At 41.5% G+C, this 25940-nt stretch overlaps 1 protein-coding gene across 11 annotated transcripts in view; it reads right to left on the bottom strand.

Moving 5' to 3' along the window:
- Positions 1-927: 927 nt before the first annotated feature.
- SNX19 (sorting nexin 19) overlaps positions 928-25940 on the bottom strand; it is a 40461-nt gene continuing 15448 nt past the window's right edge. For 9 of the 11 annotated variants that reach the window (XM_025356691.1, XM_025356692.1, XM_025356702.1 and 6 more), the window contains 3 exons: positions 5628-5812; positions 4635-4722; positions 928-3568 (listed from right to left, as the gene is read on the bottom strand). In XM_025356691.1, coding sequence (XP_025212476.1) covers positions 3436-3568; positions 4635-4722; positions 5628-5812 — 406 coding nt within the window. In that variant the 3' untranslated portion in view covers positions 928-3435. The remainder of the gene's footprint in view (positions 3569-4634; positions 4723-5627; positions 5813-25940) is intronic. The other 2 variants (XM_025356693.1, XM_025356701.1) reach the window with 1 other exon arrangement.

Here is a 25940-nt window from a genome sequence, read left to right on the forward strand (position 1 = left end):
GACCTAACAATTGGTGTTGGGTGCTAAGAGCAAAGGAAGAGCAGTAGCTGGAAATGAATAACCTGGGTAGGACACAGGAAGACTCAAAAATGTTCCAGGCTATGTAAATCAAAACCACAAGATACTAATATCACCTAATACCTTTTAAGATGCCATTATGAAAAAACAAAACATTACAAGTGCTGTATGGGATGTGAAGAAATTGGAACCCTTGTACATTGTTGGTGGGAATGTAAAATGGTCTAGTCAGTATGGAAAACAGTATGAAGGTCTTCAAAAAATTAAAAACAGAATGATATATGATCCAGCAATCCTACTTCTGGGTATTTATCTAAAATAATTAAAAGCAGGGCCTCAAAGAAATATTCATACTCCCATGTTCACTGCAGCATTATTCTTAATAACCAAGGCATGGAGCCAACCCAAATGTCCCTCAATGAATGAACAAAGAAAATGTGGCATAGCCATACAATGGAAGGTTTTCAGCCTTAAAAACAAAATTCTGTCACATGCTATAACACAGATGAACCTGGAAGACATTATGCTAAGTGAAATAAGTCAGTCAAAGGAGGACAAACACTGCATGATTCCACTTATATGAGGCGTCGTCAAACTCACAGAAGCAGAAAGTAGAATAGTGACTGCCAGAAGTTGGTGGGAGGGGAAATGAGGAGATGCTGTTCAATGGGTATAAACTTTTAGTTATGCAAGATGAAAAACCTGTAGCAGTCTGCTACAAAATAGTGTGCTGCTTCTAGTTAATAATGTACTATCTCAAAATAAACAAATAATGTTCTGTACACTTAAGAGGGCAGATCTCACATTATGTGTTTCTTTACAACAATAAGAAAATCACCTTGTAAACTGGAAATTTCCAAAATGGAAATAGGAGTAGCCTGTATTCTTTTTAAAACTTATACATGCTCCTAGGCTCAGGTTTAGGAATTTACTTTCCATTTAGGTTTTATTAAGTCTAATCCAAAAATGTGACAATGAAACTGTGAGTTATATGTGATGAAAAAGTACAGCTTTCTTGAATTCAAATAATCAATGGCAAGGATCACATTTAGAATTGGACAGAAAGAACACCGCATCCCTGCCTCGTCTTTTTTATAGATATTAAGAAAAGGGAAAGTAGTCTTATTTCAAATATCAAAATTCTGACTTAAATGAATAAAATTTAGTCACGAGTACATACAAGAAACAAGCAAACAAAACAACCTTCCTGGATTAGCACAGGCCCAATTCTTCCCTGCCTTTTCTCACCCTGCCAGCTGGGAGCATCTTTTCCAGAACCTGTGGCTCTCTACCAGTTGTTACTCTCTTGTTGTCTGAACCTGCTACCCAAAATTGGCAGGTCATTTTCAAAGTTTTGATTGTTCCCTTGGCAATATCCATTATTTCCCTCCTGGGTAGAAGGAGGATCTGAGGACAGCTTATCTTTTTGGGGTACATGGAGTAGAGGTGGGGACTCTTATATAATATGAAATAAAAATAAGTTCTTTGGGCTGGAAGTGTCAAAAGATTCCTTAGAATTTACAGCCACAGGGATTTCATGGTGTGTCTGATGTACTGATTTTGTGCCACATTTGAGCCAGAACTGGCAGCAGATTCAAAGCAACACAGGTGGCTAAGTACACATGAAAGGAAGGTATGGGGAGAGAAAAGTGGCATAAAACAGGGCTGCCCCCTATGCCCATCGAGAATAGGATCTTAGCCCTCACTGAAGGAGCTGAATGATCAGCTCTAATACATTGGCTGGACTCCTGTAGGTACTCATGGAAGGTAGAGATGCTGAGCAACCTTGTCTTGTCAAAGTCTAGGGCTGGAGATGCTTCAAGAACTTTGGAGCCATAAAGTCACTGTAATGGTCAACTTTTAAGGCTAGAAGGAGCCATGAGACATCTCATTCATCTCCTTGCCTTTGGGCAAGAATTGCACACCTAAGCCTCCCAAATAAATCAGACACAATTTAGGGTTAAAAGCCTCCAGAGGAGCAAAAAAGTAAAAAGATTTTACAAGTTTCTCTCACAAACCACTTTGTGTGCTCATCACCTACTTCAGAATCTAAGAGAACTTTGATACTTGTTTTTGACACCCCGTTGCCTTCTCATCAGTCTAACTCCAAGACCTTCCTTCAAGTGGCAGGCTCTGGTAATTCAGTGAAAGCAAGGCGCTAACAGGCAAGTGTGAAGCCAAAGGGCTCCCAGTGACATCCTTGACACCTTTTTGCCAGCTATTCACATGTGTTTAATATACAGCACTTCCCTGTGACTGTCTGCATCCTTTTCCATCACCGTTTATCCTTCTCCAGCAATTCCCAATTGCTTTGCCTTGCTAATAGATGTTGCAGTCTGACAAAACACCTTTGCCTTCATGCTGGTGTTGTTAAAAGACTAGTTATAACCATAAGGAACGGGAAATAAGAAGCTATTCCTTATAAGTTTGCTAATCTTATCTGTTCAGAATAATAAAAGTTCTCTGTCAAAGACTTACAAAGGGAGGTTTCATCCCCTAGGCTTGCTAGTCCTACTCTTTCTGCATTCTTAAGACAGGAGGCAAGTGCTTTACCTTCTCCTTGGAAAAACTGAGGCTGAATATGCAGCTTGTCATGCAATTTTGCTGAAGATATAGAGAGGGTCACAAATTCAAAAACTCCATTGCTCTAGGGCAGGGGGTTGGGAGAAAAGCCAATAAATGAAATGTGTGGTACAAATGCCTTTCAGGAAAGGGTGTGAAGGGTGGGGTGGATTTACCAGAAGCTTTGGCAGTCAGCTTTGAAGTCTTCTGGAAAGGAGAAGTGTAGCCTCCCAGGGAAGCAGCCTCATGACATCTTCCATAAGGCTGATGTGTTGGGAAACAGCAACACATGAGCAAGAAGTTCCTTGAAAAATTTTCTTCCCTCCTCCTTCTTCTGGAACTGTTGGGAAACTAGATTAGACCCAGGAGTCTGGTTTGTGAGAATGGCCCTGAATGAATTTTTAGTTTCCGGTTAGGAACAGAGAGCTCAGAAGGTTGTTTTCTCCTCCAAGGAAATCTGGCCACGGTTTTTTTCCTGTTCTATCCAGAGCTTGTGTGCTGGTGGATTAAGCACATGTGTGCACAGGGCCAGGATTCTGGCAAACAATCTCAGGGAGGATGGCAAAAAGAGAAGCAAAAGGGGCTCATTCCTTTACCTCACAGCTTCTTTTCCCAAAGGAAACAGGATCTACTCACCAGCAACAATCCCAATGTTCCAAAAGAAACATGGAAATAAATGTGCATGCAACTGGGACACATATACCCCTGCCACCTGCTACAAATGGAGAAGTGGGAGGGAAGTGAGCCACTGAGAACTTAGGCCTTCTTAGCTGTAGAGGGCACAGGCTTCCTGACTGGTCTTTGGTGCTGAGTAACTCTACTTCCCTGAACTGGGAAGAATGCGTGAATAACCAGCTAAGAGGAGACACCCATCCTCTTGGAGTTGCCTGGGGTATCTGAGGCAGAGGTGGTAGCAGCAGACTTCTCAACAGAGGCACTGAGATCCAAGAATTCCAGGATGATGTCCCCAAGACAGTAAATCAAATGCCTGAAACAAATGGGCAAAAAACTTACGGTTTGGCTCAGTCAGGAAACACAAGATCCTGTTTATGACATTTATTTTCTCCTCCCCCATCACCGATATGCTAAACTTCAATAGCTTGATGAAACTTCGCTAAGAAATTAATGTTTTTTGAACTAATAAAGCCTCTGGCCCTGATAAAGGCAAGAACAGTTTTATATAAGACTAGTTTTACATAAGACTAAGTTTTATAAAATTCCATTTCTCTTTACGTAGTTACATTAGCACTGCGCTGAGGAACTGTGATAACAAATCCTTGAGATGTCAGGTTCCTAGACACTTTCAGAGCTCCTGACTATTGCTGTTTCTCATAATTAATTACCTTAAATTTATAGGCTGCCTTACAGGCAGTGAGGCAAAGCCAGGATCCTTGAGGAAGTTAACAAACACAGTCTGCTTTGGGGTAGGGTTTGAATGTAAGATTACTCAATACTTCCAGAAGAGTAACAGCCCACGGGATGGAATCTACCTCTTCTGGATTATTCTAGGACTCCTCACCCAGCATTTCTGGTCCCTTTATGAAATTCCAACCTTACTATCTTGTCTACCTGATATGAAGCAAAGACAACTCCTGGTCCTGACATGAATCACAGCTTTGCTATGAGGCCAGGGGCTTATGGTGAACATCTTTACGTGGTCTATGACACACAGGCCAGGGTATGCTCTTGGAGCATTCACAGCGGCTGGCAGATGTTGGAAAGAGCACTGAGCAAGTATGCTGAACAAGCCTGGAGGATAAGAGGTCATTTTCAGCAGCTCATGTGGGGGCCTGCATAGGGTTCTTCCAAACACAAATGGTGGTTTGTCCAAGAGTGACTTCCTAGCACATGAAGATCTGCTCGGAAGCCTGATGGTGTGGGTTTTACTTAGTGTGTGGATCTGGACATCACACTCTGTACTCAGTGCCCAGATCAAGTAAAGACTACAGTCCTATTCTTCGGACTGTGGGCTTTTCACTCAGAAACCTTGGATACCTCTAAGATCAGAGACGGCTTTAACTATGCTGATGTTGGAATAACATTTTTCCACTTACCTGTTGATAAGCGGTTGTTGTAGTGACTCCAAGACTAGACCCCAGCTCACCTGGCATTTGTTCACCCCAAGAATTTCTACTACGAGATCTGAGGAGGAAAAAACAGATGGAATGTGTGTGTTACCACTGAAGTTTTAGATTCTAAGGACAGTCTCTCCCCAGGATCTCTGCCGTTTTTACATAGGTTCGGTATTTCGGGCATACCTCTAAACCACACAGCCAAACTAAAATCCTCACAAAACAGGGAAAACCTGAGAAAAATTTGTTTCTTAAGTTAGGTGTCTACGTAAGAATGGGCTTCAAAAATTATTTTGTAACCTGTTACTCAAATGCAGGTACTCCTTCCAATGTAACAGTTTAGGTTGGCAAACACAGTTATAATGATAAGGGTAAATAAAATTGATTGTCCAGAGCTAAGTTCACAACTGTTTCCTAGTTATCACAGTCACAGGCAACAAACTGCCTTCCTGGCCCTCTAAAAATACAACGCAAGGAAAAACAACCCTCTCAGATTTTGTTTTTACTTATTGCTAAAGGCCATGTACCATACTCAATGGCTGCAACTTATTAAGTTGGAGCTTCTGTGGGATGTGTGATTTTCTTCCTTGGTCCCAGAATGCTATGAATTGTCAGAGAATCTGAAGTCTTCACCTCCTGGAAATGGCTCTGAGACCTGTCCCTGCAGGCAGACTTCCCCAGACCTGCCTGCAGGTAGAAAGTTATTAATCTAAATATCTGCAGGATTGTCACCTAGTATTTAGGGTGCAGCCATAGAGTTCTTTTCCATTCCCTTGGCATCAGCTGAGCAAGGGATAAAAGAATTGCAGCCCTGTTTATTTTCCTATTAGCCTGAGAAAGGATGGGTCAACAGAGTTTTGAATGTAGCCACATGCAGGGCCCTTTTACAAACAGGAAAAGGTGAAGGGGTAATGGTGGCAAAGCAGAATGGAAGGGAACTGTGACTGGTATAATTGATCTCTTTGGTCCACTTACCTGGGAGGACTCCCATCAGGCTCTGCAAAGCCTGTTTCTCAGCAGCCAGTTTCTGCTCCTGGGTCCTTACAGGCCGTGGAAACTTAGGCAAAACTCCACCAGGCCAGATGGACTCCTGAAGAAGCCTGAGGTACTGCACCCAGCGCTGTGGACTTGTTAAATTAGCTACCTGCACCTCTAGCCACCTGTGGTAGAAGAGAGACGAAAGTTTAGATAAAGCTAAAGGAAAGGAAATAGTAAGGCAGCGGACTGACTGTTTATGTTCCCCTGCAGATTTGTATGTCAAAATCCTAACCCTCAAGGTGATGGTAGGAGGAGGTGGGGCCTTTGGGGAGGTGATCAGGTCATGGGGGCAAAGGTAAATGCCCTTATAATAAGAAACCTGAGAGAGACTTCTCACCCCTTTTGCCATATGAGGACACAGGGAGAAGACAGCTGTCTACGAATCAGGAAAAGGGCCCTCAGCAGACACCAATTCTGCTGGTACTTTGATCTTGAACCTCCCGGCCTTTAGAACTGTGAGAAACAAATTTCTGTTGTTTATAAGCCATTCAGTTTACGATATTTTGTTATAGCAGCCCAAACAGACAAAGATACCATCAGTTACATAAGCTATCAGAACAGGACAAAGTCAGCACTGATTCTTGCAATGGAAACCAAGCCAATTCAACAACCTGGGATAACAGAATTTGAAGAATGAGTAACAATAAGAATCGTGTTATTTACTGAGTGTTCACTATGTGCCACCTACTGTACAAGCGGTTTTACAGAAGAGAACACTAAAAGGGCCTTGGTCTCTGGGCAAGGCTGCACCTATACCTTCTCAGCTCTCCTCTGATGGGAAGCATCATAACCTTCTTGGTAACATGTACACACAGCCTTTAGAACTAAGGGTCTGGCGATCTTTATACAAATTCTTCTCTCTATCCTCCCTAGCCATATCCCCTGGACTTCAAGTCCTCATGACTGTCTTAGGGATTTCCTACATCTGCCCTTTGTTCGTAACAGTTCTCTCACTAACAAGGGCCTCTTCTCGCCTTGCCTGAAGAACAAGTCTCAAGTCTGCTTCTGGCAAGACCTTTTTCAACCCCACCTCCTCCATGAAATCCTTGACCACCACAGCTGGAAGTGCTCTCCTTCTCCACAGACCTCCTTTGGCAGGTAGTTCTGGAACAATTGCTTTTTAAAGGTGTTTATAGCTTTACTTCTTCAACTAAATTATAAGCTGTAAGAGTTCTGTGTCTTGTACTTAAAAAAAAATTTCCCACAGGGCTTGGTGCTCAAGAAACGGTTGACTGACTAACTGTTCTTATTTCAATGAAAAATTTTCCCTTTGTCTTACTTTCAAAAATGAGTCAATTACTCTGAGGGGGAGGTATACCAAATCTGGAGTTCAGCTGGAAACTTAGAAAGTGGTTCAACACTATTCTTTATCTGTTCCTGCATTTTTTTCAAAGTGATATGGTCAGAAGCTGAGGTTCAAGGCTGTTGAGGCCTCCCCTTCACCCACCTCAGTTCAGACTGACTGAGTCATGGATTGGTCATGGATGGACAATCAACCACTTCTATTCATGCGTGGAAGACTCGTTTGATCCTGCACCACATGGCAGCTCATGCCATCGCTCCTCGCTCCTATACTCGAGTCACTTGTCACTCATCCAAGAGCAGAGGGGGCTGCCAAGGCAAACTTTATTTAACCTCCACTCTGCCAGACAGTCTGCATTCCACTCAAGCTGGGCATTCCAGCCATGGGGGCTGCAATCCCCCAAGCCCAAGGCTCACAACTGATTCTAAGAATAGGAAGTGTGTAAGGTAATAGCAGGGCAAGAATGGCAGCCATCGATGGAGATCAAGAGTGGCACAAAGCTGTTCTTGTCCAAAATAGCCATCACGATCGTATTTGTTATTATTAGGGCCACATCTCCTTTTTATAGGGCTTTTCATTCAGCGAGCCTAAGATGCCTGATGAAAGGGATCCAGTAGCAAGAATTCCTGTTCCGGCTTATATAAGAGGGTCACTAGAGGGAGGTGGCTGCAATGACCTGATCGGCTTCTCTGCAGGGAATTAAGTGACCCAAGGTCTCCCTTCTTCACCTCAAGACGTGTATACTTCTGCAACTTTTGCTGAGGAGAATGACGTGTCTTAGGGTCTCATCTAAGTGTCTTGAGGGAGAGGGGCAAAGTCTTGCAAACTAAAATCTTCAGCCACATGATCCTCCCTAGACTGAACATATTACACACCAGCAAACCTGCGTACCTCAGCCATCTTCTGGGCATGTCTTACAAAGCAAGAGTTAGATTCTTCTGAATGAACATTAATTTATCTGATGGGACAGGACCTCACACGACATTATGACAAGGATATCCTCCTTGTTCTCTTGCATGCTGATTAAGTGTCACATGTACATGTGTTGGGTGCAAAATGAATTTTATCATGTGGCAAAATATAAATTTATAAACTTATATGAATCTATAAGACAGTTTTTCAAACTCTAAATGGAAATGTTGGGGAGACACATAAAAGTATGAAAAGGTAAAAATAAGCACCTGATGATAAGGATGAGTCTATGAGTCAAACAAATTTGTGGGAGCTAATAAGCACAACTCACTGACGAAAAGGACTGCCACCTCTGAGTAAGTATCAACTGCTGACGAGACAAATACACTGTCAAGCACTGTACACACAAGGCACAGAACTGGCCAACAGGAGGCCCTGGAAAAAGTCAGGCCCAGGAATGTAAGAAACAGGACTTCTATAAACTAGCAGAAATAAACTCCCTCCAGGCCTACAAAGAGGGACAGAGTTTAGAAAGTGGCTTCCAGTCCCTGGGAGCTGCAGAGTGCCAGCTTTCCTTATTCTTCTCCATACTCTGAAGATAAAAGACACAAACCACACACTTGCACCACACACAATTTAAACATTTGCTCTCTTTCCTGGATTCTCCTCTTGCCTACGTTCTGCCCACCCTTCCCCCTGTTGGCAAACAGAAGCTTTATCCTAGGCCTCTGGGCTCACATGGTCTTATTTCCTAGCCCCAGGCAGCCTGTGTAGAAGACCAAGTGCAACACATCTTTCTTGTTCGCAGAACTTCTGAGCGACGGTGTCTCGTTAAAAATGATGAGCGTGCCAATCTGGAAGGAAAACATGATAAAGCCCAAACCAAAAACATCACCACCACTACTGCCACTGTCCTCACACAATACAATCTCGACGTTTTTTAAGCTGTAATTCAACTTCTAAGACATACTTTATTATCACCCACAATGCCTTTCTCAAGTTGTAAATGACCATGTTCAGGGATTTGGTAGACTCTGCCTTGCCCAACACCTGGATGGAACCAGCTGCCACAGGTTCTTGAGAGCAATGAAGAAGGTGGAGATCTCTTCATCCAAAGATCTCTCCTCTCCCTTCCATCCCCACCTTCCCTTCCTTTGGTTCTGTCATCCTTCTCTAAGGTAAAACTCCATACACACCACCATTTCATTATCTAGCTTTATTAACTCCCCTAATCATGCTTGGTGTATTTGGAAACTGGCTACAACATGGAAGACAAAGAGATTAGGTGTAGGATCGTTAAAAGGGACAGACGTCGCAACCTCTCCATTAACTCTCTTCATCTCGCTATTCTACACTGCATCTTTCTATTCTTATCATAGGAGTGGGAAGGTTAAAAGGAGATTTGTATCACTATAGAGCTCTCTTTAAATGGAAAGGATGGAATTTATGTGTCTGAAATCTAATACATCATAGGAGCTTTTCCAGCATCAGTTTCTGGAATTTGCTGGTACCACTTACTATTAGGCTGACAGAAACCTAAAGCTTCAAGGTCAAAACACACACATGTTCCTCTTACTATTCATTAGAAATTACTTATAATAGGCTGGGCACAGTGGCTCACGCCTGTAATCCCAGCACTTTGGGAGGCTGAGGCGGGCAGATAACCTGAGGTCAAGAGTTGGAGACCAGCCTGGCCAACATGGTGAAGCCTCGTCTCTACTAAAAATACAAAAAAAATTAGCTGGGCATGGTGGTGCACACCTGTAGTCCCAGCTACTCAGGAAGGCTGAGGCAGGAGAATCCCTTGAACCCAGAGGCAGAAGTTGCAGTGAACCAAGATTGCGCCACTGCGCTCCAGCCTGGACGACAGAGGGAGATTCCATCTCAAAAGAAAAAAAAAAAAAAAAGAAAAGAAAAAGAAACTACTTATAATAAATCATTTACTAAATACAAATGCTATTGTTTGTGTAATACAAGATGCATGAAGTAAATACGCTAAAATAAATATGGTAGGGAATAGCCTCAGATAGCACTGGTTTTATTTTCCACTCTACTACTCCAGGTCTGATACTTGATTTAGAGATACCTCTTTCTATTATCCTGCCTTCATCCTAAAGAAGAGAAGAAAAAAGAACCCAAACCAGGTCTCTCTCTAAGCCACCTCTGAATGATTCAGAGCCTTACCAGGGGGCCTGGAAATAGCCAATAAAATGGCAAGAAAACCCCACCATACAACACCATTTTGACCCCAAGACATTCAAAAGCTTCACTTATGCCAGGCAGGGGAGAAGAGAGGATGTGGAGATCAGGGCTTATCAGTACGCTGGGACTGCACATCTACTCCATGTTCAAGGGAACCTGGTCTGAAATAGCCACAGATACAGGAATGAAGCAATGACTAAAAAGGAGACAGTTTAATACTAGGGCTTAAGATGGCACTTCAAGGTTAGCAGAAGGTCATTTCCCATCAAAACAGCAGAATCAAATCTCATGAGTAAGAGGAGAAGGCTTTAGAGACCATGTCTAATCCAATTAGCCAAATCCCCTTCACTTCTTTTCTAAGACAGCAGCTATAGCTGAGTGAGAAAGGGTCTTGAATCAGTACGGCTTAATGAAGAGGAGAAAGGGAAGAAGATACTAAAATCATGAAACAGAAAATATTCATAAGATCCACAACAATATTCTAAATGAAAATGCCTGGTGCAGTCTAAATACAAGAAAAATAACAGGTCCATTCCTTCCAGCCTATTTATCTATTGGCTGTACCTCTATAGACAATCCAAGGGCAATTATGCTCCAACCTTATCTTAAGATACCAAATATAGTTCAAAGGAAAAGAGACAGAAAAGGAAGATCAAGTTAAAACTTCTGTCATCCTAAATACATCTTCAATAAATTAGAATTATTGACTTATTTCATTACCCTTAGAGCAGGGTTTTCAACCTTGGTACTACTGATATTTCGGACTGCAAAATCTTTGTCATGGGGCTTTCCTGTGCATTATAAAACATTCCACAACATCCCTGCCCCTCCTCCCCTCAAACTAGATGCTAGTTGTGCCAACCAAACATGTCTCCAAACATTGCCGCATGTCCCCTGAGGACAAAGTTGCTCCAGTTGAGAATCCTGCCTTAGACTTAGGGACTTTTGGATGCAATTGTATCAGGCTACTTTCATAGCCATTTTAAACCCGATGGCTATAGCGCAGTGTTTTTCGAACTGTGGGCTGGACATCATTAGAGGTCATATAATCTGTTTTGCTATTTGTGATAACATAAAGATGCATCTCATGTTTGCAGACACTTTTTTCGTATGTATGTACATATATATGTATACATCAGATATGCGTGCATGCATATGTGTGTATGTGCCTGTGCCTATGTGTATGCTCATAGTGGGCTGCAATGTACAATGCATTTTTTACTGTAGGTTGAAGTTTTTTAAAAAGTTTGAAAAACACTCATATAGAGTCAAGAATTAGGAGTTCCGTTCAGAGGAGAAGCCCAAGCCATATTTTTAGCTTCCTGGAAACGCTCCCCATCTCCACCCACCAAGCACCCAGTAAAATGTTTGCAGGGGCCTCAACCACGAACACGGTGTTCTATACTGCCAGTCCTAGCACAGAAGTATGAGTATTGGCTCATCCAATCAGTAGCAGCAATCTATAGGGTGGGAGAGAAGGGAGGTCTTGGAGGTGATGGTGTAGATTCGGGACATTCTCCATTAAACAAACTGTTTTTGCCAATTTCACACCTGATAAAAGTTACACTTCTTTTCTCTCTGATGCCATTCCCAGGCCTCTGTCTTCCTGCCATGGCCCCTTCTTGTGTTTACAGACAGTTCCCCCTGTCAGCTCTCAGCTCTAGGCTTCTGTCCTGTAACTATCCAGACCCAAGTTACTCAGCTGTGTCTGAGAAAGTTCAACACTGCTGCCCTCTGACTGTGTATCTAGGTCACCATCCTTTCCTGCCCGGTGCTGGGGAAGAATGAGGAGGAAATGAACCCTGAGGGCAAGAAACTACTTCTTTCTCCCAATGACTACTGTGAAATCTAAAATGGCTCAGAGTTTGCACAATTTCTTCCCTGATTTTCGCTTTCATGTTTTAAATCATGGATCTACACCTTTGAATCATGTATTCAAGGGAAGACTTGACACTCTCCTAAATACCACAGTATAAGAATCTGAGTTTCATACATTTATATCTAGCCACAGTTTTCATTTTTGATTAGTAGAGTACACATCACAGATATGAAATTAATACGTATTAAAAAATGGAAGGATTCTTAAGGAAGGAATTTCAACAAATCATCTGTTCAACCTTAGTGGTTTTTCCAATCTCACCAACTCCGAATATGGAAATACTGGGCCCCAAAAGGAAATATTTTACATCAAGTGGCTTCTATGAACATACAACTTGAGAGTTGAAAGGAAACTTAAGAGGTTCTTTTATCCAGTCTCCTCCCAAAGCAGAAACCTCCTCTGTCATATAATGGCATAGACAAGGGTTGGGTCCTGTGAATTCAGAAACTTGGGCTTTTATCTTAGTTCTGCGACCCAATTAGCAATGTGACCTCAGGGAAGTGGCTTAATTCCTTCAAAGCATAATCGGAATTCGCTGAAGATGCTCCTTAAACCTTGCCAGCCCAAATCTGCCTCCTTGTGTCAATAAGTTCCAGTCATTGGTGCTAGTTCTACTCTCTGGAGTTACCGGATACTACGTTAAATCTCTTCCAAAAGACGACAGTTTGCATTTTAAAATTCAGCTATTATTTCTCCCCTACCTCCATTTTACCACCTATACATCCTCGATTTTGCCAACCTCAAACACACTCAATAATGTCTGATGAATGAAGGAGAGAATGAACCACTGCTTATCCTGGCTCCATCCTCTGGGTATGCTGCTTTGTTTTTCTTTTAAAATGACGTGCCCAGAACCAAACAGCTCTGAGATGTGACCTGACCAGCAAAGAATATAGGGGATTGATGGCTTCCTTGATTTAGACGCTATACTTCTTATATAGCCGAAGATTGTGTGAGCTTTTTGGCACACACGTCAAAAGCACTGACTCATACTGCGTTTTCAGTCAACTAAAATTCTAAGTCCACATATGAACATTAAAAAAAAAAAAAATCGTGTGCCCCTCTGTTAAGTATAGTCTTGTCCTTCTTTATTTGTGAAATTAAAAAAAAATCTAAATTATAGCTTACAATATTTATTTCTACCAAATTCCATCTTGTTGGCTTTAGATTATCATTCTAAGTTTTCTAAATGTTTTTGAATCTTAATTTTTGTCATCCAGAGTATTAACTACTCCTCTAAGATTAGAATTACTTGCAAATTTTCTGACAAAAAAATTGATCAGAATAAGATGAAGAGCAGTGCTCTATCACTAGAAATTTCCCTCTAAGATGGCATCAGTTTATGATATTATTTAATACTCTTGGGCTAAAGACACTCGACTAGCCACAAATTACTTAAAAGTACTATAGTGCAGGCAACATACTCCATTCTGTCCATATGGATATTATGGCAAAAGTTTGTTGAAATCCATATACAATGTAACTACAACTGCATACTAATCAGGCAGGGCACATTTCTACTGAACCATAATGGTTTCTAGGGTTCCCCATTTCCCTTCCCAAATGCTCACAAACATCTACTTCATCATCTGCTTCAGAACTTTCCAGAGATAAATGTTGGAGTCAAGAACCTGTAACCATTTTTTTAAAAAGGCAAGATACCTGTGCATCTCTAACCCATATGGACAAATGGCAGTGTTTCTTAATGACCTTAGGTCTTTAATGTTAAATATAAATTTGTTAAGTTTCATGGGATATAATTCATTTAGGCCATGTACAGGTTTAAATGTACAAACTTTAAAATAGGTTACACGCTCTGTTATTTTCATTTCTATTTTGGTCATCAATTCTACTTTAATCATGTCTGTTCAATTCTTCTTGCTAGGGCATTTTCCTTGACAAAGAAAATAGAAAACAGCCTAGCAAATAATAGACCCATTCATTCATTGTTGAGTGAATGAATAAATGCTTTTACCATGTAATCAGTTAATACTACAGCATCTGTCCCAAACAATTACCTATATATATTTTTTCTTGTTAGTAACATGTGACATGTGTGTTTTTCACCTAAGTCTTTTCCCTTAATATTTATCTACAACCTCAGCTCCTTCTGAGTTGAAGCTTACTAGACCCTGTTCTTGTTAGTTCTACTACTACTATTTTTGCATTATTCAGTATGTGTCCCCTCTTTCTATTTTTTAAATATCTTCACCTAGAATCTGATCGCAGTTTAACTACCCTGGTTTCATTTGATGTTGATTCTTTTTCTTCCTCATTGGAAATATGTGTTTAATTTGTTCATTCATTTACTCAAAGCATTGGCTGAGCTTCTTGTAAATGCCCCCCAAACCCCCAAAAAAGACTATTAAGGTTTTGAAGTCAGAAATCTTATATAATTCATTTTGACATCTCCTTTAGCATTTAATAGTGTCATTCACAAATAAACAATCAAATATTTACTGAATGAATCAATCCTGTTGCAAAACTTTCAGTGATACCTTCTGATGTGAATTTTAAGTTAATCTGTTCTTACAGCATGTAAAACAGTTTTTATCTCATTCTGTTATGCTCCTATGAATTCCAGTACCTCTCATCTATCTCTGCTTTCCTTTGTCAGCTGTTTTTCACAATATCCAGTTTTAACTTTATCTGAATTTTTTTGTCAATGTCTTACTCTTCACTGGGTTGATGGTCTGCTGACAAATACATTCTTTCTGCTATTTTTGAGTTGTATTCTGTCTGTAGTCAAAAGTCCACCATGTGAATAATCACATGTCATGGCACAGAAAATTTAAAAACCTTGCCTTGGTACCAGCTACATAGTTAGCTACTCATTCCATGTTTTCTTTTTTCTTCTAAAGAAACTTACAGATAGAAAAAAAGTTGAAAATATAATCTGGGCCTTAAGTTTTCTATTAAAAAGAATCTCAAAATTATTAGAGATACAGTATAGGCTTCTTCGGGTGTCATCATTTATTTTTATATAAATCAGAGTAGATACTAATCTATCACTTTAGTAAGCAATAGGATTTTAACCACAACCCAGATATGCTGTTCAGAAAGATATTACCACATCTTTTTAGTTATCTTCTCAGTCTGCAAGGCGAAAAATTATGTGTGAGTCATTCTTGATTTCTCTTTTTCTCAACTTTAAATAGTCCCTAAATATAGGTGATCCTACCTCCTTAATATCTCATGAATCTATTACCCCTTTACCATCTCTATAGCAATGATCTTAGTTGAATGCCTCATCACCTTTTCTATCAATGAAACCCCTTCCTAATTTGTCTTTCTAACTTTGGCCCCTTCAATTAATTATTCCTCCACAGCACTATTTAACTAATTGTTCTCAATTGCAAATTTGCTCATGTCATCATCTGTTTATGTTTCGTAAATTGTTTCCTATCAAATGAGTGACAAATGTTTTGTTCTTGGAATGACTCACAGGACTCTGAATGAGCAGACTCCCATTAAACTCTTCACCGTTATTATCAGCCATTATTCTTGCATATCATATATTCCTAATCAATCATACTCAACTTCTTTGAGTACCACAAATACATTATATTGTTTTACTGCTCTGCCTTGAATGCTGTCTCTCTCTCTCTCACTGTCTGCTGGCAACTCCCCTCATTCTTTAAATCTCATCTCTGATGTCATCTACTATAAGCCTTCTCTGGACCTCTCATAATCCTTAAATCCCTTCTCTGAATCACATATAGAGTTATTTTCAAAGCACTGATTTTATACTGCAACTCCTATTTATAAGTTTGCACCTCCAATTGATATTAAACTTCCTATGGTAGGGGTTTTGGGTCTTTTTCTGTATTTTGATCACTTAACAAAGTGCCTGCCACAGAGAAGGCAATCAATAAATACTGGTTACTGAGTGAATTCATGCTGTATACGGGACAAACACTAGTCTTAAAGCATGGCACACTGTTCAAAATAGGTTCTGCAGAAAGCACACATCCCAATACTTAAAACAGCAAAAACACTGAGCTCTTAATTATTCATGCTTACGGAGGAAGACAACGATAGATTTTTAAAAATCATGGACAATATAAAAATCCTTTGTATGTGGCATCCCATAAGTGTTTATATACACATCTGGCAGATTTGCTTTCCTAATAATCTTTTGTTTAGGCTAATAATAAAATTAAACTGTGGGCCAATACACCAGTGATAGAGCTGATGTTGTAAGGGGTATGCTAGGTAAGAAGTCAGGTGATCTAGAACTAAGTAATCCATGAAATGGACATTCACATCTGGCTATGCATTCCTCTGGAAGGGAAGAGAGCTGGATGGCAAGGGAGTGGGTCAGCCATGCTTCTTATCTCACACTATAAATCCTGGAGGAGAGAGACAGCTGCCAGTAGCCTATGTTTGGTCAGTTTTCCTGGGAAATAGGCCCAGAGGATAGAAGAGATTGAAAGTCAAACAAAAGCGAAGGGGGTTTATGAGGACTATGAGTCACACTTGTATTTTGGGAAGTGCCTCTGATGGATGGAGCAGCATCAAATTGATGCCCCCATTATCTGAAACTAGTAAGAAGAGAGGAAGGTAGCCGAATGGGGGAGGAAAGACCAAAAGCAAAGCTCAGGTTACCTTTCTAACAAGTGCAGAAGGAGAAAAACACACTTGGGGATTGTGTATTTTTAGGGTAAATAAGACTGATAGGAAAGAGAAAGCTCCAAAAATTTCTTCTATATTTGAGTATTGTGACATGTTTAAGATTTCAGTCTGAAAGTTTTCTTTTCTTTCTTTCTTTTTTTTTTTTTTTTGAGACAGTCTCATTCTGTTGTCCAGGCTGGAGTGCAGTGGCACAATCTTGGCTCACTAAAATCTCTACCTCCTGGGTTCAAGCGATTCTCATGCCTCAGCCTCCCAAGTAGCTGGGACTAAGGGCATGCGCCACCATGCCCGGCAAATTTTTTTTGTATTTTTAGTAGAGATGGGGTTTCACCATGTTGGTCAGGTTGGTCTCAAACTCCTGACCTCAAATGATCTGCCCACCTTGGCCTCCCAAAGTGCTGGGATTACAGGCAATAAGCCACCGTGCCCAGTCAATCTGAAAGTTTTCTATACACAAATCTAGTGTGCCTCTAAAGTCTTTCAAGTCAACCTTTTTTTGGCCTCATACTATGTTGCTATTGACTTACTATAATCCAGTTCTGAGAAAATCAGGACTGACAGACTTTAAAAATAACACTGAAAAGCTACAGACAGGTTTGAACCTGGCTTAACCACATAAAAGTTTAACGAACTCTCTGAGCTCTAGTTTCCTTCATTATAAAATGGGCAAATTCTTGCCTTGCCTTTTTCACAAAGTTATCATCAAGATGAAATAAGAAAAATAAAAAGCATTTCTAAAGTGCCTGTGCGTTTGCACATGTAAAAGAGAAAAAGACTCCTTTAGACCTTCTTTAAAAATTCAACCAGGTCCAGGGAACTAATGACAGCTGGATCTGGAGTAAGTTTTGCATTTCGTGCCTCAGTTTTCTCCCTGTAAAGCTTATTCTCCTGGCAGGCTCAGGGAAGTAAACACTGAAACCGGTAAAGCATTTGGTACTGAGTGGTTAAGAAAATTGGGAAGAGGCCCCAGGGGGTTTTGGATAATATGAAAACTCTCTCTCTGAATCCTTGCGACAACCAGACCTCTATATACTAAACAATAAAACTTTCACTGCAGAGACTACAGGATCCAAAATGTCTCTGTCTCTTCTTTCCTTGTCCCCGTGTGAACAGCAAGCCTGGCTCATTCTCAGTCCCCAGGTAGTTATCCTGACCCTGCCTTTCTCAGCAGCAAGGGCAAGGGCAGAGAGGTGGGGTGGGGAAGGGGGAAGGTAATTAAAATGGCCACCCATTCAGAAGAAAATTGAGTCCGTGGAGGGGAAAGGGCAGGGAGAGGGACCAAAACCCTTAGTGCTGAAGCACCAGGAAGAAAGGCAAGACACAAAAGAGGGAAGAAGGCAGTAATTTAGTGGTTGTCTTGACAACCAGAGCTCCTATTGTTCATGGGGGCTTTACCTCACAGGGAGATCTCCCTGTTCTGCTCTGCACATAGAACTCCCACCACAGGAAAGGAGGATGGGAAGGGAATGGTTGGAGGAGGCAGAAGTGATAAGTAATTATGTGCTCGCAGAAGGGGCTGACCTCCAAATTTCCATAAATATTACAGATAACAGATTTAGAGTGTGCTCAGCCATGATTTGGAAGAAAATTATTAGGGATTTATTTAAATCAGCAGACATTGTAGGACTTCAAATTATGCTGTGAAAATGGCCAGAGGAGGCTGGAAAAGACCAGCCTTGAGGAGAATCAAGAATACATATGAGAAGCAGATGCCCAAGATAAACAGAGAAAAAACACTGAGGGGGTGTAGAGGAGAAGGAAAAGTGACTATCATTAACACCATCACCTTGGTGTAGAAGAGCTCCCCAACAGTATTTCCAGTTTCCTGTCTACAGCCTGAATTGTAAAACCTTTCCAAGTAGAAGGCCATTTATCCTGATATGAAGGATGTAGGGACACCGAAGTGGTAACTCCAGAATCTCCACAGAATAAGAACTTTGGGAGCACTGACTATGGGTAGAAAACACAGAGGAGTAATAAATAAAACTGGAAAAACAACAAAAAGGAAACCTGGGGGAGAGAGGAGGTGGGTGTTGAGAAACTCATCTTGATGCTGCATTTGCACACCAGCCTCCCTCCCAAGAAGGCTGAATTCCCCCCGAGAAATCAGGGCCAGCATTATATTAGAGCTAAAGTATATTTTCCACCAATTAATCCAACTGTCTCCCTGCTCCAGTACCAAATAGCTCTGCTTCTCCAAAGGGCACTTGGAAAAGCCTGCAAGGACAGAGGTAAAGATCAAAAGTAAGCATTAACATATGGTTGCTTCTCTAAAACCAAATTAATGGGAGATAGTCAAACAGTCTCCATCCATGGCCTAAAGCAATAGGAAACGTCCTTGAATATGTAACAGGTTGATAAGATCCTAATATCAGGGCTATTCAGCACTGACAATCTCCACCTTAGTGAATACATAATGTATAAGATTTTAGGATCACAAGAGACCCTGAATATAGGTCCAAGTAGTTTATAGAGAATATTGACAAAATTCTTTCAATTCAGATGTCTAGCTGGTCTCATCACCACAGACTCTGTTCTGCTCACTCTGTTCTGAATGAATCAGCTTCAACATTGAATTTTTAATGGTGGGATCCACTCAAAGGGGCAACTTCTGGTCATCCACACCGCTCAGAGAAGCAAGCACATGCTGAAGACGCATTAGAGCAGAAGGAAGAAGGGTGAAAGATGAAAGAAACAGGGCTTATCTAAAAGTCACTGGCACTAAGGAGTAGGCAGATAAGTGGCCTCTAAATCATGGAGCAAGCCAGGGAATGGCTTCAATACTGCTGTATGAACATCAGGGCAGGGGACCTGTAACTGCAAAACAAACAGGTCTTCCTCAAAGGACAGTGAATGGTATTGTTTACCCTGCAGCGCCACCTGGTGCCCAGAGGGAGAATTCCTGTACCCATGCCATGCAGCAGGAGTTAGGTAGGCTTTTTGTCACCTATTTGAAACAACAAAAGCAACACACATTCAGAAAGAAGCTGGCTAAAAATATTCCAGATTACTTTTTATTTGAAAGTAGAAATAATGCCCCTCCACTTGCTTTAAAAATGTCTTAGTGTATAGAATATTATTTAGTCTAAACCAGTCTAAACGACACCTATCTCACAAGATCTAGCTTTGTTATACCTTCCTCTATAAAGCCTCCCGAACATTTATCTCTACATTCTCTCTTACACCCCCAAAAAACTGCATGCACTAGGCTATGATTCCCATTTGGACAGTAACAGGCAAAGGTGGTTGGGTGGTGTATTCTAAGTCACATAGCCTCAAAGCAAGATCTGAATTCAGTTCTGACTTCAAAGTCCATGTTCTTGCTTTCCATGTGGAAGGAAAGAGGTGGAGAAGGCACAACGGCAGGAGATGCTTCCAGAGAGGGCAGGCTCGGTGGGGCTTCATACTGGGAGGCCCAGGTTGGGGAGGGGCGTCGTACTCTTTGGAAAGGAGAGAGCCATTAGAATGGGAGATGGCCTGAAGGGCCCCCAAACCTCTTTGCTTAGGCTGTACCATGGCTCTGGGAATCAGAATTCCCCAACTAATTGAAGAGCTGGGTATGCCCTGTGTGAAGGGAATGAAAGATTCAGTTTCCATTTTGCTTCTGGTCCCCCAGCACTATTGACGAACTCTTAAGATTCTTAATAGTGAAAAGCAGAGGGACTGCCTCCAGTAGAACGATGAGTGATCTTCTGTGTTCATTTATTTGACACAAATTTATTAAGTGTCTTCTATGTATGGGGCTGGGTGTTGAAGACATGATGGTAAATAAGACACAGTCCCTGCCCTCAGGATGCTGACATACATTCTAAAGCTGTCATCAAAATGTCAAAATCTTAGGCTCCTGGTGCAGTCACAGATGGGCAAGGGACACCAAGAACCCGACTTGGAAAAAAAGGCTCTGAGGTTTAAATATCTCATGATATTCTGTTTTTTGTTAACTTTTACAATGAGCAATTTTGTACCTCTATTTGAGTATATGAGACTTCAAGAGCACACACACAGAAATGCAAACACAATGCACAAGCACACGGCTGTCAGCTGCCATCCACCTGCTACAATCTCAAAGATACATTCCAGTAGAGACTGTCACTACGTGACAGGGAAGGCATGATGTCTTTATCCTAAGATGGATGTAGAATAAGTGACACCCAAGAAATACGACAGGCAGACCACTCATATGACAGGGGAAACTGCTAGGGCCCATCCTGACCCAGTCTACAGCAGTCAAGAGCTTCCCTTTGGCATGGCCTAATGAAAGAGGCCTGGGACAAGCAGCAGTCCTTCCCAAGGAGCCACAATACAATCTGAGCAAAGTCATCAATGAGAAAAATTAATTTCAGCACCTCTAAAAACAGCCCAAGCCAATGATTAGAGAGCCAGAAAATAACTGAGAATTCTGAAGACTTAGCTTGAGTTAATTTTGTATTTGGGGGTCTTGCAAAAGTGTGCGTATTTCTAGAAAAGCTGTGCATAGGAAGAGATCGGGTATAAGACATAGCCAGGCACCAGAGCTGAACTGGAAGAAAAAGTTACACAGCAAAGGAAAAAATTGTAATCTATGTTTCCTGAGAAACTCTGAGTCTTAACGTTAATAATCTTTTCCTGATTGTGAATAGGATGTAAATAGAGATACCTAAGAGGCAATCTCTGGCTCAGAAGTACTTTAAAAATAAAATCAGAATATGCAGACAAAAATAATTTATATGCTACCATCAGATGCATGTGTCCCTGAGACCAGCCGGATAGAAAGCGAGAGAGGCGAGATGGGAGTAAGGCAAGGGAACTTTCAGGTGCACCCAGCTCTACTGAACACTGCTTTGTGGGGAAGCTTGCATGGAGGGGAGGCAGGGCAGAGCAGTGGGAAACACATGAGCTCTGCGGCTAGGATGACTTAAGTGGAATCTTAAGGTGTGGTTGTTAACGACTTTTATGATTTTGGGAATGTTATTTTACCTGAATGTAATTTTCTTCACTTATAAAATGTAGAACTATATGTCTATCTCATAGAGCTGAACATTAATACAAACAGTACATAGCTGCTTTCCTGGTATTAATATTGTAATAAACGTCAGTTCCTTTCCCATTGCAATTACTTGTGCCCTTTTGGTGGCAGACCTGGAGGTTCTCTTAAGAAATAACCAATGTCACAAAGAACTGTAATCCACCTGCTACTTAGACATGCCCAACCAAGAAGGAGGCCCTGGAAGCAGAGTTCCACTCAGAAAGCACCTTGATTCTGGAGCATCCTAAGAGAATAGTGGAAGCAAGAGGGTTCATGGTCAACTTTTCCCAACTGTCCTTAAGGGAGATGGACGTTGTGCCTTGCAGCACAGCACTCTCCAGTTCTCCCAGACTCTGCCACAACTCTCCTGACCTTTTCTAGGAGATGGTTTATAGAGCGACATCTTCTCTAAGAAAGTGATTCCAAGGTCTGGTGTAAGGTCCAGAGCTTGCCATCAAGTTTCTCCTGGGTTCCCTGCTTGTTGGACCCTTAAACCTGCACATCCTTTCTTTTCTTCTTCCTCTCTGTATACTTCCTAACTTTACACACTTTACACTCCCCTCTGCCAGAACCTTCCCCCCCGCTTTCTGCCAAGCCATTCCATTCCCACATGCCCCAAACACTCACACTCTCTGTCTCTATCTTAGACACACACATACACACACTCCCTCTTTAACTGAGAAATCCTGACGCAGATGCCAGGAATGTGTCTGCTGCCCTTTTGACACAGGTCAGATGCCATCGTCGGGGCCATGGGGAGGGCAGCGCCATGGACGTGGCATTCACGCATTCTGTTGCTGGCGTGGTTCCTATTTTTATCGTGGCATTACTCTGGGTGTCCAGGCAGGGCGCCGGTCCAGCTTCTTCTCATTCCTTCACTCTCCATCAGGGCTCCACACCAATCCTACCCCTTACCTGGGCTGGATCTTCCTGCCCCAAACGCCCTAACATCAATGGAGCACAGTATATCTCTCCTCTTTCCCTCCAACCCAGTCTAGCTCTGAGGACTTGCCCAATTTGCTAAATCTGATTCTGATGTTCGTAGAGATATTTACAAGTTTCTTCTGTTTTCGGGCATGAGCAGAGTTTGCACAAGGCGGATTTGCTCCTTGGCTCAGACTGCCACCCGCTCTCCCCTTCCCCTCCCTTTGTCTCTCATTCCAAATAAGGAGTGCTTCTTGTTACATAATTGGATGTTCCCAGCACAGAAGCTGACACAAGAGGTTAGGCGCACATGCATGCAAGACTTCCCTTTGACTTAACAATGCCTTTTTTGGGCATCTAACTTCTCTTCAGCTCCCCTCCCACTTCTCTCCACATCATCAACAATCAAGGGAGATTTACAAGCCTGGCTCAGATCAGAGCTCTTCCAACTTTGGCTTAGAAGGAGGGGTTATGAGGTCGAACTTACTCTGGGTTTTTGTTTTTTTTTTTCCCTTTGCAGGATAGAGTGTGCTTATAATTTGACAGAAGTCTATGGTGTCCAAGGCAGTAATGTATATAGGTCTTTTGAAGATGCAAGGAGGGTACACAAAGTTGGAAGCAGAGGAAATAAACTTGCCTGCTTGGGGATAATAATACTGGAGGCTGGAAAATGAGGACATTTTAAGGAGGAGATGCACTCAAATCTGGTGACTTTAGCATCCCTGATGGTCAAACTGCAGTGTGTTCCAAATAACTAGAGAAGTGGCAGTACCACCTGTGGCACCAACACCAATTATCCTGCTCTTTTAAGCACGGAACTTAAAGGAAGAGAACCCAAGTACCCTGCAAAAGCATGTGGCTCAGCTATCTATGGTTTCAGGGAGGGCAAAGATGTAGCCTCCTAGGCAGCAGTCATGGAGATGGAAGACAACGGGACCTCATATCATGCCTCTTGTGGGAGAGGCAGGGGGTGCAGTGAAGAGGTGCTGCAGCTCTGGAGATGTTAAGTTTCCAGCACACTGGCTTACCAAAGCAAATAAAGCTGAAGCATGTAGCAATGCATACACCACTTTTAAAAATTAAAACCTGCAATTGTCCTGGGGACAGTAACATGGGCTGCCTTTGGACTGCAGCAGTGCCCTTATGTTAGATGCAAGTGTGTAGATACGGAGACGCAGTTTGGATTCTACAAACTGCCTGATAATCTCCAGTACTTGGAGACAAAGATTTTTGGGTTGGCTTTTATCCTGCTGAATTGCAGGGCAAAGATCTGATCCTGAAATTTAGACAATCATCACAGCTATAAATCAGAAAAACCTGGGTTCAAATTCTGCCTGTGATATTTATTAACTCTGTGATTTTGATTAGATAACCCACATTCTTTATAAGCTTTAGTTTCCTCGTCTTTAAAATGAGGGTCATAATACCTCTTTTGCAGGACTTTTGGAGGAATTAAATATTAGGTTGGTACAAAAGTAACTGTGGCTTTTGAACAGCATGTGCATGTAGTGTTCAGTACAGTATTTGCACTAAGTAAACTCTCGATAAACATTTGCTGGACAGTAAATACGCTGATGCTGATGAGATTATCAATGTGTACACTCTGAACGCTAAAATGAGTTAGTCCCATGTCTACAATGCACAGGGCGCTTGCAGGTGTGAGACCATGGGCCACTGATGCCAGATCTTTGGAAGCTCTGGTGGAAGAACCGGTTCTTTCTTTAGATACCATGACTTCTAGCTTCCTATCTTAAGGAGGCTTCAGGAAAACTGTGAAATCAGCTATAAGGTACTTCAGAAGAGGGCCAAAAATGTCATTAAAAAGATGGCAAAAATGATTTGTAGGGATACATGATTGGCTTCAAACAGAGAAGTATGAGATTCTTCATTTAATTCTAGTCTGTGGAAGCTTGGGTGAGGAGACTGCTAACCAGATGTGGTCCTATTTTCATTGCAGCTAATACAAAACCAAATGGGTTACGGATAAAGTTGGATACTTAGATATAAGTAAGAACTTGTTGACAGGAAGGGATATGAGATAACTGAACATGTATAAAACATCTTCACCCAGAAATATGTATGATGAACAAAGGTAATAGGCCACAGTTACACGTTTTTCAAAAGTAGCTGCAAAATTCTGTTCTTGCACAATATTCAGTGGCTTCATTCAAATTCACCAAATATATTCAGAGTTCTCCCACTTTTCCCATCACAATAGTGATGCTTTTCCATAAAATAGAATAAGACAAAACAAAAAACCAGAAACTCAGAATGTAAAAAGAGGAGAAAGTCAAGGGAAATTCAGCTGTAAGCCCTCTCCCCGATTTCCTTTATGGCATGAACTACACTTGGGTTTTGCTAGTCTTCATTCACCAGACTTTACCCAGCTAACTGGAGTTGTGGTTGTAGCTGGGGAGTGTCAGGTATAGGAATGGAAAGATGAGGAACCTGCCTGGGCAACATAGTCTCAACTGAAAACTTAAAAAAATTAGCCAAGCATGGGGGTGGTGCCTGTAGTCCTAGCTACCTGGGAGGCTGAGGTGGGAGGATGGCTTGAGCCCAGGAGGAGTGAGCCCAGTGAACTACGATTGCAATGCCACTGCACTCCACCTTGGCGACAGAATGAAATCCCATCTCACTGGTATTTCATATATTGACATTTTATCCTCAATATATGAAAAATGAAAAACAAAGAAGTCTCAGTCTCTGCTCTGAACTCTAAAATGAGCCCTGTCTTTTCCATGTCTGCCATGCACCTGGAGCTTGCTTCCTTCGTATTTAACTTTTCTGCCTTAGATCTCCCAGGACCCTGGCTACATGAAATAGTATTTCTGTGATCATTCTCTAACTCCCAGAATATAGGTATCTCTCCTCTATGTGGACTAGCCCAAGCCCTTGAATATTCTGAGTTATTCAAACTTCAGGTAAACTTTTTCCTACCTCTTTTATATATGGATCTCAATCTTCTTTGAATTGCTCCTAACTCATCTATACTTTCATCCTCATACTGAATAATTTCTTGTGTTCTGAAACCAATTTGTCATGTAAATGACCTCAAGGAGAAGGGGTCATTAATGATCACATACTAGCTAGTTTTGGGATCTTCTCTTTTTTTTTTTTTTTCTTTAAACCACTTAGAAGATTAACAAAGGGAAATCCAAAAGAAGAAGAAAAATGAAGGCCTAATTAGTGACATACAGAGGTGACAGAATACAACTAAAGAGACTATACTTTCAAGTGTAAAGGTACTGGGAAGGGAAATGTTTATTTCTTTATTAAATATTTAATGAGTACCTACTATGTCCAGGCCCTGTATAAGCTGCTGGGGACACAAAGCTAGTTCTGGTCCTTAAAGAAATAATAGTCTACACAGGGTTTCTCAAGCTCAGT

This window comes from Theropithecus gelada, chromosome 14 (genome assembly GCF_003255815.1).
Source record: "Theropithecus gelada isolate Dixy chromosome 14, Tgel_1.0, whole genome shotgun sequence".
NCBI lineage: Eukaryota > Metazoa > Chordata > Mammalia > Primates > Cercopithecidae > Theropithecus > Theropithecus gelada.